General features: G+C 47.0%; 1 protein-coding gene across 3 annotated transcripts in view; it reads right to left on the reverse strand.

Moving 5' to 3' along the window:
* NVL (nuclear VCP like) overlaps nucleotides 1–13106 on the reverse strand; it is an 89165-nt gene that overhangs the window by 65348 nt on the left and 10711 nt on the right. For 2 of the 3 annotated variants that reach the window (XM_042924501.1, XM_042924502.1), the window contains exons 6-12: nucleotides 12319–12576; nucleotides 9195–9324; nucleotides 8918–8994; nucleotides 8219–8353; nucleotides 6354–6455; nucleotides 4430–4547; nucleotides 1731–1875 (exon numbers count right to left, since the gene is read on the reverse strand). In XM_042924501.1, the coding sequence (XP_042780435.1) occupies nucleotides 1731–1875; nucleotides 4430–4547; nucleotides 6354–6455; nucleotides 8219–8353; nucleotides 8918–8994; nucleotides 9195–9324; nucleotides 12319–12576 (965 nt within the window). The remainder of the gene's footprint in view (nucleotides 1–1730; nucleotides 1876–4429; nucleotides 4548–6353; nucleotides 6456–8218; nucleotides 8354–8917; nucleotides 8995–9194; nucleotides 9325–12318; nucleotides 12577–13106) is intronic. The other variant, XM_042924504.1, reaches the window with a different exon arrangement.

Here is a 13106-nt window from a genome sequence, read left to right on the forward strand (position 1 = left end):
AAACTATGAGGCACCTGGGAAATGTCAATGTCATGAAAGCACTTCCTCCCTGAAGAGGCAGGTTAAGGTTAAAGGGTCACATTGACTAAACAGCAGGTTTGATCCCAGAATGGATGCCACACGAAACACAAAACTACACAAGATCAAGAAGAAAGCAATTAAAATGGACATTTTAGGGGCAACCGGGAAAATCAGAACAGACCGTATGTCAGTATCATCGCATCAGTGTTAAATTTCCTGAAATGGTGTGAAATGGAGTGACAGTCACCCGGGGAAGTACTTATGGCTGAAGCGTCATCCTGTTGTCCTCCGTCTTCAAATGGCTTGGAAAAAAAAAAAAGGTACACACACACACACGCACGCACACAAACATATGTAGGTTTTCTGCAGAGACTGGAAGGGAGTGTGGATGTGCGAGTGAGTGGTGCCCCCAGCTGAAGGGTGTGCACATACTCATCGTACTATTCTTTTAACTTTTCTATAGGCTTGTATTTTTCAAACCGTGGCCCTCAGCAGAAGCCCTTTGACGCTGTCGATGAGGGAATGCTGGGTGGATGAACGAAGGGTCCTGTCTAGCAGCGAAGACGGGCCCCACGTGTCCCTCTCTCTACGGAAGGTGGGCACAGGATGAAAAAGGCTCGATAAAGGACACAGGCCTCTGCAAAGCAAGGACTCGTCACTCTTCGTATTCCTCACAACGCCTTCCAGAACGTACCAGCACACCCCATACACTCAATACATGTTTGTGGCGTAAATAGGAACAACTGAGACATTAACTATAATTTTGCGGCAGGTTAAACACACTAAACAAGCCTGAGTAGCTGCGTGACTGTTTAAACATCATACGTGTGGCAGTACGAGGAGCACATGAGCCGGACCGAATACGGTAACCGAGGAAGGAACTGCCAAACAATCAGAAGCTGAAGCACATCACATACGGGGAAGAAGGAAGGTCTATGCGCTCCTGTCTCACTCTCTCTAACCTTCTCTCCCACCACGTGCCTTACAACCACGTTTACTTCCGCGAAGCCTCCTGCCTGTCACCCCTTCCCTCCGTCACCGTCCTGTGACTGTTTCTTCTCACTACATGCCACCTACTCCTCGAACCACATACACCAATTTTAGTGTCACAAACTTAAGCCCAAAGCCACGACAGACACGGCGTCACAGAAAAACCCTTTATCAGACATCTATGCGCTGCCTCAACGGTGCCTCCCACACCTTCCTTGCTTATTGAGACACTGGCAGCGATTTCTTTGCTCTCCGGACATTCAACCCCCATTACTAGGAAAGGATGGTCCTGCAAAATACAGAGACAGCTTTCACTTACAACTCTCCAGCTGCCTTGTCAGGAAACCTGTGGTCTTAGGCAGGTTAGTGGTCAATGCAACTGACAAGTGGGCCAGTGAGCACGCTCTGTTCCCCAGCTGCCCACACTGTCCCTACGTTGATCTGCAGACTCCATGACACCAGCCACCGTCAGGAGGACCAGACCAAGGGGTATACACACATACATCCACCATCACTACTGGGAAAACAGCCTGAAACAATGGCCCTGTTATTGACGAGCATGTCAGTTTCTTAAGTACTAATTTAAAGAGGGCCTTTTCCTGTCCAGGTCAAGGTTACTGGGACAAGAACAAAGAGAAAAAAAAAGGCTACGTGGTTTTTGTCACCTCTTGTTTTCAAAACATTCAGTTCAGATGACCCGTGACATACGAAGAGTGTACCTTTCCCTGGATGCTTCATCTGGGATACCCAGGCATATTTCTCGGTCGAACCTTCCTGCACGTCTCAAAGCAGGGTCTAATGAGTCCGGGCGGTTAGTGGCTCCAATGACTAGGACCTGAGCGGTGGCAGCCATGGTATTCAGATCTAGTAAGAAGCAGACACAGGATGAATGGTGGATAAGGCCCCAGGGACGGAGGACGATCACGTTTACAGAAGTGGTTTAAGTGGCTACAGAGTAGTTCACATTTTGCCAGCAGTATGGACATAAAGCTATCATTTACTAATTGTCTAATACGCGAAAGCTGTAAAGAAAACAGACACACTTTGTCCTCAAGAAGTTCACAACCTACGGAGAAAGCCACGGGACAAATTCCGTGACACAGTAACAGGTATAAACAAAGCAACGCAGGAATCCGACGGAAGAGAGCACGGATTCTGATGGAGGACCGAGGGAGATTCACAGAGGAGGTAATGTTTGGGGAAAGCCTTGAAGGATGAGGAAGGACGCTAATAAGCGGACACACGTTGACGAAATCCACGTGACGACACGGTGTGAGCGACAGCACGGAGGCACGAACACGTGTGGCGTGCTCAGCCTGGGGAGCAGCCCAGCAGCCGGGTCTGGCAGGAATGAGGGGTGGCGGTCTCACAGCAGACGTGTGGCGTGGAGACGGGGTGTGCTACCGTCTGCGCTGCTCTGGCCCAATCTAGACAGTTCTAGGAATGACGGACCACGCGGCCCCACGTGTACCCTTCCTTCGGATTACTGCCTTCAACTGAACCCAGGTGGGCCGGCAGGGAGTCTGAGGTCACACTCCTCATGGGTAACAAGGGAGTAAGACGCGAAGTAAGTACTCTGACATCCAAGACACGAGAAACTTGTAGAATATCCCTTAGCCAACAGGAAGCCAGGAAAGGGTTTTTCTGATAAGGTTTGTGTTTCAGGAAGACAATTCTAATGGTAATTTGAACAGAGTAAAGAGGAATACAGGGAAGAGCTTATTGCGGTCTGATCACGGCCATCAGGCGAGAGGAGAGAGGTTGGGAAGAAACAGGAAACACCCAATTGCAGGGCAGCTGCAGACACAGTGGAGGGCACAGAGAAGGGAGAGACACGAGGGCCTCCTCTGGACCATAAGGAGGGAGGGGGTACTGCTGGGTGAGGACAGAAAGGGGAGGGAAAGGCAGAGGGGCGATGGGGGGAGAGGGTCCGGCCTGGGACACACAAACTGTGACGGATCTCGCAGGCAGCCGGGAACAGGTGTTGGAGGCTTCTTAGATATCGAGGTTACAGATGAAATCTGTGTCTCATGAAGAGACACAGGAGACGGCTGGGAGATGGGCAGAAGGCAAGGAGAAGACCGAGTGGGAAACCTTACAGAGCACCTCTGTATAGAGGATGGGGGGAAGCAGGCAGGCATGGAAGAGGACCGGTGAGGACGGGCCGGAGAGCCAGGGGGCCGCCAGAAAGACAACGGTCATGCTCCAGCCACCTGTGCCTACGACAACCAGGACGAGGGGGTTGGCCACATCGAACACTGTTGAGAACTACCGAGCTGACCTGGCACTCACTGCCTGCCAGGCACCAGGGCACAGTGGCCCTTGGCCAGGCCCCACCACACCTGCAAGAGGTAGGTCTGTAGACGAGGAAACTAAAGAACAAAGGTTTGGAGAGGTCAGCGCTGGGATGCCCCACGATCATTCCATGATGCGCCTCAGTACGATGGCAGAGGCGGACGTGGAGTCATGGGTGAGGTGCAGGGTAGAACAGAATACAAACGTGTTTACTTGACAGCAACTACGCCTTTGGCAAACCTCAGGGTGAGAAGAGAGACACAAGGTGGGAGGTTTCAGTGACACAGGAAGGCTCTTACATACTTGATGAAAACTGCATAAAAGCTCAAGGAAGAGGTTCCTGCTACGGGGTCACTACTGCACAAGCAAAAGAAAGTACAGGAAGGGAGGTGGCACCTAATACTTCAGGCAGCATCATGAGCTGCACACGCATGTTCACGTGATGACGCTCTGCGCGCGCTGAACGCCCCTGGGCTGCGACCGGGATGGGAGCAAAGCTGATCCACTGCTGAGGCATGTGGGTTTTAACTCCCGCAGCCAAGAGGACGAGCAGCAGGAGAACTCTGTCCTGAAGAGAACCCTGCAGCAGTCAAGCAGCAAACACAAAGGCATTGAAACAGCAACATTTCCCACATGTACTGTTAACATACAGACAACCAGGGGCGCCTGGGGGGCTCAGTCGGCTGAGTGTCCAACTCTTGATTTCAGCTCAGGTCATGATCTCAGGGCTCGTGAACCTGCTGGGGATTCTCTCTCTCTCTCTCTCTCTCTCCCCACCCCCCGTCTGCCCCTCCCCCACTCATGCGCCTGCATGCTCTCTCTCTCTCAAAATAAACAAATAAACAAAAAAGATGCAAACAACAGGTTATATATAACAAGGTGTATGGTGCAATCTCAGCATTGTAAGAAGCAAAACAATGTCAGTATGTTTCTGTCTGTGTATAAATGCATTAAAATAACCGTCAGATGCACTCCAAAAAATTAATGATCTAATTCTTTATGAAAAGGATTTTTTACTCTCAGCTTTACTCTACCTGAATGGCTCATGTCCTCACACGTTACTTACACTGGTAAAAGAAACACAATTTATCATCTTAAAATGAACGTAATTTTTTAAACTGACCATCCATGCAGGTTAGGAGCTGGGCCACAATCCTTCGTTCCATATCTTTTGAAGCAACGTCTCTTTTGGGGGTAATGGCATCAATTTCATCAATAAAGAGGACACAGGGTGCATTTGACTGGAAATAAAAATACCACAAAAGGCCATCATAAACTGGAATTTAAATAAAAACTTAGAAAGAAAAAAATATTTTCTCAATTATTGCTAAAATACAAGTTCTCTTCTAATTTCTTACCAGCTTCTACACTGGCCACGTTCAACAACCCTTACATATTCTGGGTGCAAATAATGACATAAAATTGATCTTTTCACTTAGTTTTAACTACAGTGACAACTAGTGACTCTCAAGTGTGCACAATGTCACAGCATCTACCAGGCATCTGCCATGAGCTGGGCAGGCCACTGAGGGTTTGTAAGGATCCTCCCATTTAATACGCCCCAAACTGCCATGAGATTTGAGCATTATTATTTTCTTTAAAGCGTATTTATTTTGAGAAAGAGAGAGGAGTGCAAGTGCAAGCAGGAGAGGGGCTAAGAGAGACAGAACCTCAAGGAGTCACTGCAGAGCCCGAGGAGGAGCTCGGTCCCAAGACCATGAGTCTATGACTTCATGACCTGAGCCAAAATCAAGAGTTGGATGCTTAGCTGACTGTGCCAGCCAGGCATCCCTTGAGTAATGTTATTAACCCAGCTTCCCGGCAAGGAAACTAAGGGTTACAGTGGTTAAACCTCTTCTGTCCATGACCAGGCGGTCAGTGCATGGAGGCACGAGGACTGGAGACCATGACTCCGACTGGCAAGCACAGGCCTGTAACTATCACGTATCCTCAGGATAAAGTTCTAATAGAATGTAAACGTCTTCCCCAGATGTTCCTAAACACCCACATTTTAATAGTGCATTAAATAGTAATTTAATAGTAATTAATAGTAATTTAATAGTAATTAAATAGTGAATTTAATAGTAATTCAGAAATGAATTACAATTAGGATAAAATCCAGGCTCGTAATTTCTCTGGTTAACAAGATTTTCTTTGTACAAGTTCAATTAGGCAAAAGGAGAAGAGTTTATCCTGGCATTTCTATGGTTGTTTTTAGAATGTGATAATCCTAAATGTTAAAAATTTTCATACTACTTACAAGTTGTTCGGTAACTTAATTTGTGCAAAGTAAAGTGACAGAAAATCTCATAAGGATAATGTATTTTCTTTTTTTTTTAAATGTTTGTTTATTTTTGTGGGGTGTCTGGGTGGCTCAGTTGGTTAAGTGTCTGACTCTTGATTTCAGCTCAGGTCTTGAACTCAAGATTCATGAGTTTGAGCCCCACATCAGGTTCTGTGCTGACAGTGCAGAGCCTGCTTGGGATTCTCTTTCTATCTCTCTCTGCCCATTCTCCGCTCACATTCTCTGTTTCTCTCAAAAGTAAATAACATAAAAGAATTTTTTAAAAAATATTTCTTTTTGAGAGAGAGAGAGAGATCGCATGCACACACGCTAGTGGGGGAGGGGCAGAGGATCCAAGCAGGCTCTGAGCTGATAGCAGAGATCCTGACGTAGGGCTGGAACCCATGAACTGGGAGATGGTGACCTGAGCCGAAGTCAGAAGCTTAACCGACTGAAGCTTAACCTAGTGAGCCACCCAGGTGCCCCAGGGTATCTATTTTCAGCAAACACCCACTGGGTGTGACAGCCCAGAACTTCTCACCAATTACAGTTACGCTTGATTTCAGACTGAACAGACGATGTTATCCAACAGTCTGTATCAGTGGATCTATTTTAAATATTTAGTCATCACGGATAACAAATCACCAAGTTTACAAGAGGATGGCAGGCGACCAGGCTGACAGACACTGGCCCTGGATGGACAGGCTCTCCGTGGTAACGCCGCACGAGCAGACGGCCCGACGTGGGTCACCAGCTGACTCACCACTGCCTGCTCAAACAATTCTCTCAGCTTCTGCTCAGACTCCCCAGACACTCCGGATACAATCTCCGTGGCAGCTACTTTCAGAATTGGGAGGTCCAGTTCCTGGGGACAAACACAGGAAAGAATGACCACATTTTGAAAATTTATCTTCCCCCTCCTTTTTCCTTATTCAGTCCCTCTCTCAAAAGTGAATTTTTTTTTAAAGTTTATTTATTTTTGAGAGAGAGAGAAAGAGCATGGGGGAGGGGGACAGAGAAAGGGAGAAAGAGAGAGAGAGAATCCCAAACAGTCTCTGCACCATCAGCACAGAGCCCGACGGGGGGTTCGAACTCGAACTGTGAGATCATGACCTGAGCTGAAGTCGGATGCTCAACTGACTGAGCCCTACCCAGGCGCCCCTCAAAATTTAATTTTTAAAATGACCTCTTTTCTGAGGAACTTCATCTTTTGTGTTGGTCCGATGAAAACCATTATTTAAAATCTACAGTTTAATTCAAACACAGCGACTAGATACTTCCACCTGTTTTTACTTCATAGGAGTCACCATGAAATTGTCGTTACGTCTTCTGAATAAAGGGTCTTGAATCTGCAGAGACATGTTTACCCCCGACTTATAGCTGAGCCAGAACAATTTTTTTTCCTTAAAAAACTTTTTTTTAATGTTTATTTTTGAGAGAGAGACAGAGTGTGAGCAGGGGAGGTGCAGAGAGAGAAGGACACACAGAATCCAGGCTCCAGGCTCTGAGCTGTCAGCACAGAGACCGATGCATGACCTGAGCTGAAGTTGGACGCTCAACTGACCGAGTCACCCAGACACCCCGAGCCAGAACAATTTAATAGGAAAGGGCAGGGGTTGTGACAGTCCTTCCTGCTCACGCTACAGGCACTTCTCACCCCTGCATCCAGAGGAGGAGCCAGTTAGTCGGCAGAGGACAGGTTCCTGTCATAAAGGAGGAGCAGCCGCTGCGGCCCACCAGCACGGAGGGCAACAAGCCTGCCTAAGCCCTACTCATCCTCAGGCTATTCTGAAAATCACTTCCTCAACCACGGGCAACCTGGGACCAGCTAGCATCCCACACTTCCTGTCTCCCACTCATTTCCGCTGTGACCGTGCACAGCGTTTACTTGTATGATAGCTGCTTAATGTCGGCCTCTCCTATTAGACTGAAAAGCTCCTTGAACGTAAACCTGGATTTTCTGTACTTATCGCTGTTTTCCAGCATCTGGCACGCACCTGTCACAGGACACTTTGTTCAACAGAGGAGCAAGTGAGGTAAACCTGTTGTCCCGTAAGAGCACCGATCCCGCAGATCCTAACCTATTAGTAGCTACTATGACACGGTATTCTTCAAACTGAAGTCACTGGGACATTTTGCATTTACCACCCAACAGTTTCCAAAAACAACTCATGGGATGAAAATAAGATTGCTAACTTTATTTTGCCAACTAAGTATTATTACCATTTCAGAAACGTTATTTTAACACTAAAAAGTATAAGAACGTGACTCTGAATGGAGATTTTCAGTATATTTAGCTGTGAAAAACAATATAGTCCTTGGTTTCCTTATTTACTGCTTTTGAGAATCACTGGCTTAAAGGGGAAAAGGGAACTAAAATATACACTGTGTTAAAAAAAGGTTATTTACAGCCATATTATTTTGCTTCCCACCCAACCTTTGCCATATAAATAATTGGATGTATTAAAAAAATAGCATCTCACAAAGAGCTGCGTGAAAGAGGTGAAAAATGAAGAGAGGATCAGTCCTCCTGGGAATACGTCAAGTCTGGCTCAAGTTGACCAAAGAGGAAAATAAAGACAAACAGAACAAAAGCAACAGAAGCAAATGCGTGTCAGCAAAGCTCACCCCTGCAATGGCGTGCGCGAGCAAGGTCTTCCCGCAGCCCGGCGGCCCGTGAAGGAGAACCCCACGCAGCGGGGTGGCACCCAGGTGGCGGTACACCTCCGGGTGACGCATGTGGATGAGCATCTTGCAGACTTCCTAGCAGGGAATAAACAGGAAAGAGGTCTTTCGCGGCCCGAGAGAGAAGGAATCCAAGTGGAAGGAAACCTGTTCTGCAAAGCAGCAGACTCATGAGTTTGAGCCCTGGCTCTGGGACCCACGGTGGGACTCCACAGGAACCTGCCTAAGCCTCCGTGTCCTCAGCTGTGGTAACAGCTACCTCGCACTGATGATGGAAAGTAACCACCACGGTAACTGGCAGAGTAGACACTGGACAATAACTAACAGGGTTACTTACAGTTTGGGTAGTGCATTTGAGTTTCTAGGAATCTCCATTTCTTCCAGATTGCCCAGTTTGTTGGCATATAATTTTGCACAGTATTCTCTTAGAATTTTTCACGTACAACAATATTACTTACAAAGCACGAACCTTACGTACACCAAAATTAGTGGTGGAAAAGCGGAAGGTACTGTTTCTTTTATCCCTCAGCACCCTGCGGGGTACAGGCCAAGTTTCACCACCACCCCCCACTTCCAGGCTGCTTTCCGTGAATAACTGATTGGCAATATACCATCTGAGTAAAATTCTGAATGTGAACTAACTTTTAATGTCGTATCGCTGCCTCCAACATCTTCAAATTTCACCTTGGAGATCTGTAATTCCAGCCCCTTGGCTTTAGCTGGCAATCAAACGAGGAGACAAAAAGATTAGTGATTCAGTAGTAACTCAGCGCTGCATTTAATAATGTTTAAGTAAACGGAGACCACGAGACACCGAAGTGTTTTCTCATGAACCGCACACAGCAGGCCCCCCAGAACGACAGCTGGGACTAGCGAAGCCTCTTTCACGCATGCTCAGCCCCCCAGACCCGTGGCTCACCTTTCCTCTGCAGGACGGCTTGTATTTCTCCGTCTACTTCCTGAAGGTCTTTCTTCCTCTTGTTTCCCTTGCGCTTCAGCCTGCCTTTCCTTTTTTCATTACTCTCCAGCAGAGAAGCGTCTTTGGAATCCTGGAAAGAAAACAAATTTAAATATGCCATGCTTGAAATCACAATGGCAAGGTTTTCTTAAAGAGGGCTGTTATTTAGGCGCACCTGGCTGGCTCATTCGGAAGAACATTCAACTCTTGATCTAAGGGTCATGAGTTTGGGTGGAGAAATTACTTAAGTAAATAAAAGTAAATAAAAAAACAAAAACCAGGGACGCCTGGGTTTTTTTTTTTTTTAAACAAAAACAAAAAGATGGTCATTATTTAAAATACCCCATTTCTTTTAAGTGTATTCTTATTTATTTTGAGAGAGAGAGAGAGAGAGAGAGAGAGAGAGAATGTGTGTATAAGTAAGGGAGGGGCAGAGGGAAAGGGAGACAGAGAATCCCAAGCAGGCTCCGCGATGTCAGCACAGAGCTTGACGCAGGGCTTGAACTCATGAACAGAGAGATCATGATGTGAGCTGAAATCAACGGTTGGATGCTTAACCGACTGAGCCACCCAGGTGGCCCTAAAATACCCCATTTCTGCCCTGGCACTTGCACCTACCTTGGCTATTCCCAACCTCTCCTCCAGGATGGTAGCTGCTGGACAGCATCCTTCTCTTCCACAGCTGTAAAGCTCAGTTTATGCCCTGACACACGATTCTTCTCGTTAGAGTTAATCTCATGCCCATATTCCCAGAACGCTGAATTTGCAACTGTATTATAGCCTGCCATAATCTGCCCTGTGTTTGAGCAACTCTCCTTGTTGCTTTCACGGGAGGTGAGATGCTCATGTTCACCTTTAATTTCTCACTGAGCTTTTCACCAGTTGGTCTTCATGTGATGCCTGATGAACAGCTAAATTAAATATGACTACAGAGCTGCTTCGAAAGCTATAAAAAAGTATAATTCAACTTAAGACTCAAGCTATTTCCTTAACCTTGCAATAACGTCCTCTAAAAACATGATTAACACAAAGAGGTTTGAAAAAGGTCTAGTGAAAATTCAAAAGGAGAACGGTTTTGCCACATCAAGTAAGTGGTTCTCGAAAACCACTTACAGTGGTGTCGTCCAAGAGAAACACAATGCCACATACAAAATTTTAAATATGTTCTAGTAGCCACGTTTAAAAAAGAGGGAAATCAACAAGTGAAATTTAGTACCTGACTTAAGAAAATATACTCAAAATATTATCGTTTCAACATACAGTCAGTATAAAAAATTGAGAGGTCTTACATTATCTTTCATAGTAAGTCTCCAAAGTCTAACATGTATTTTATGCTAATAGCACATCTCAACTCGTACACTAAATTTTAGTGGGAAATATTTAATTTGCATTTAGACTTCATAAAACTTACAGCTGAAAGAGTACATTCACATGCCCAAGTTGTTCCAAACATACTTAGAAGTTTTTTTGTTTTTTAATTTTTTAAAAATGTTTATTTACCTGTGAGAGACAGAGATAGAGCATGAGGGGGGGAGGGGCAGAGAGAGAGAGGGAGACAAGAATCTGAAGCAGGCTCCAGGCTCCGAGCTGTCAACACAGAGCCCGATGTGGGGCTCGAACTCACGAACTGTGAGATCATGACCTGAGCTGAAGTCGGACACTTAACTGACTGAGCCACCTAGGCGCCCCGTATTAGAAGTTTTCTAATAACTGAAGTATTATTTTACAAATTTAAATGAACAATTCAGTTCCTCATTTTCACTAGCCACATTTCAAGTGCTCAAGAGCCATGGGTGGCTAGCACTTACCACACTGGACAGTGAGCCCCGGGGGCATACTCAGGGCCTATCGTGGGACGGATCACCGTAAATCCCCTCTCCTAGGGGATCTCCTAGGGGATCTCCTAGGGGATCTAATGCCAGGCATTAGAATCAGTTAAGGGGGCACCTGGATGGCTCAGTGGGTTAAATGTCCCACCCTTGATCTTGGTTCAGGACATGATCTCACAGTTCGTGAGATGGGAGCCCCACGTTGGGCTCCGTGCTGACAATGGAAACCTGCATGGGATTCTGTCTCTCTGTCTCTCTCTGCCCCTCTTGCACTCGTTCGCGTGCCTCTCTCGCTCTCTCTCTCAAAAAAAAAAAAAAAAAAAAAATCAGTTAAGGATGGTGCCCAGTGTGTTCACTTTGTGATAATTCATCCAGCTTCACTTTTATGTACAGTATACTGCAACTTACAAAGGTTAAAAAAAAAGGGTGTCCCTTATTCAGTACATTTTCACGGTGTGCCCGTTTGTACAGGCTCCCTGAAGGCATTACCCGAGGCTCCACACGAACCACACAGCTGTTTCACGAGCTGACTTCCCTTCCTCTGACAACAACCAGCCTTCCAAACATAACACGCACACGAGGTACCTATTCTTTAACTCGCGCTGGTAAATGCACCTCGGAAAGCTCATCAGGCACGAATTCGACCAACCGCCTGACAACGACGTGCTGGGTGCATTTTAGCCAGGGAGACACCATGAAGCAAAACAAAGGTCCTGCTCTCCGAAGCTGAAGACAGAAGACAAAGAAGAAACCCAACTAAACAATTCTACAGTGAGTTCTAAGTGGTCACAAGGGCTTGACCAAAAGGAGAGGAGGCAGGAAAGAGCATCCCACGACGTGCTATTGAACACGTCAGTATGTGACTCTGCGAAGATTACAGGGAAGCAAGATGGTGTGAGTCACAGGAATCTGGGGGAGTTTCAGACAGAAGCATGAGTGCAAACGCCCCAGGTGACAGCGAGTGGGTGTTCTGCAAACAGCGCCAGGCCACGGTGGCTGAGGCGGGCAGCAGATGACTGAAGTGCCAGCAGGACAGCCACGCACACAGGGCTTTCCCGGCCATTACTTGTTGAGGACTCTGATTCTAGACTGAATGGAGTCGTTCTTAATACGCGAAAGAACCACCCGACTTAACTCGTAAAAAGACATCTGCGTGTGGAGACTGATCTGGAGGAAGGTCACCTCCGTCAGAAGGCCGGCACTTGGAAAGAAGCGGTGGCGGTAATGGGGCCGTGAACACATCACTACAAAAATACCTCTCTCTCGGATCCTGGCTTCTTGTGATTGCTCTTCTCGTCTGCCAGGTCCATCCTTCCACCGGGAGTTCTATCAATAAACCACCCTCCCTCTGAACCCCTGGCAGGGGTCTTCGAAGGAATGGAGTCTGTTCCGGAAGGTGTCCGTGGGGCCGAGACGGTGGCTTCTCTGTGATCCATCTCGGGAGTCCGTGAAGCAGAGTCAGGATGTCCTTTCCGATATAAGGAGAGCAGGGAGCTGTTCATGTGATTTGCCGCCTGGCAGAAACACGACATCGCCTACGTCACCGCGCTGGCGCTCACGGACACGGGCTACCCGCACGAGCAGCCACCAGCAGCTTCCCTCACAGCACTTCCAGTCAAAAAACACGGGTGCTGACAGATGCTTCACCAACATTTCCTGTTCAAACAGATGTGCCCCCGCTTCACCGCCACTTAATAAATGAAAGTTAAAGAAAACCGAGGAAGCGTGCTCGCTTTTTAAAAATATAACATAGGGGCGCCTGGGTGGCTTGGTCGGTTGAGCGTCCGACTTCGGCTCAGGTCACGATCTCACGGTCCGTGAGTTCAGGCCCTGCGTCGGGCTCTGTGCTGAGAGCTCTCCAGCTCAGAGCCTGGAGCCTGTTGCAGATTCTGCGTCTCCCTCTCTCTCTGCCCCTCCCCTGCTCATGCTCTGTCTCTGTCTCAAAAATAAATAAACGTTAAAAAAAAAAAATTAAAAATATAACAGAATTGGGGGCCCCTGGGTGGTTCAGTCGATTCAGCCTCTGACACATGATATTGGCTCA

This window comes from Panthera leo, chromosome F3 (genome assembly GCF_018350215.1).
Source record: "Panthera leo isolate Ple1 chromosome F3, P.leo_Ple1_pat1.1, whole genome shotgun sequence".
In the NCBI taxonomy this organism is placed as follows: Eukaryota; Metazoa; Chordata; class Mammalia; order Carnivora; family Felidae; genus Panthera; species Panthera leo.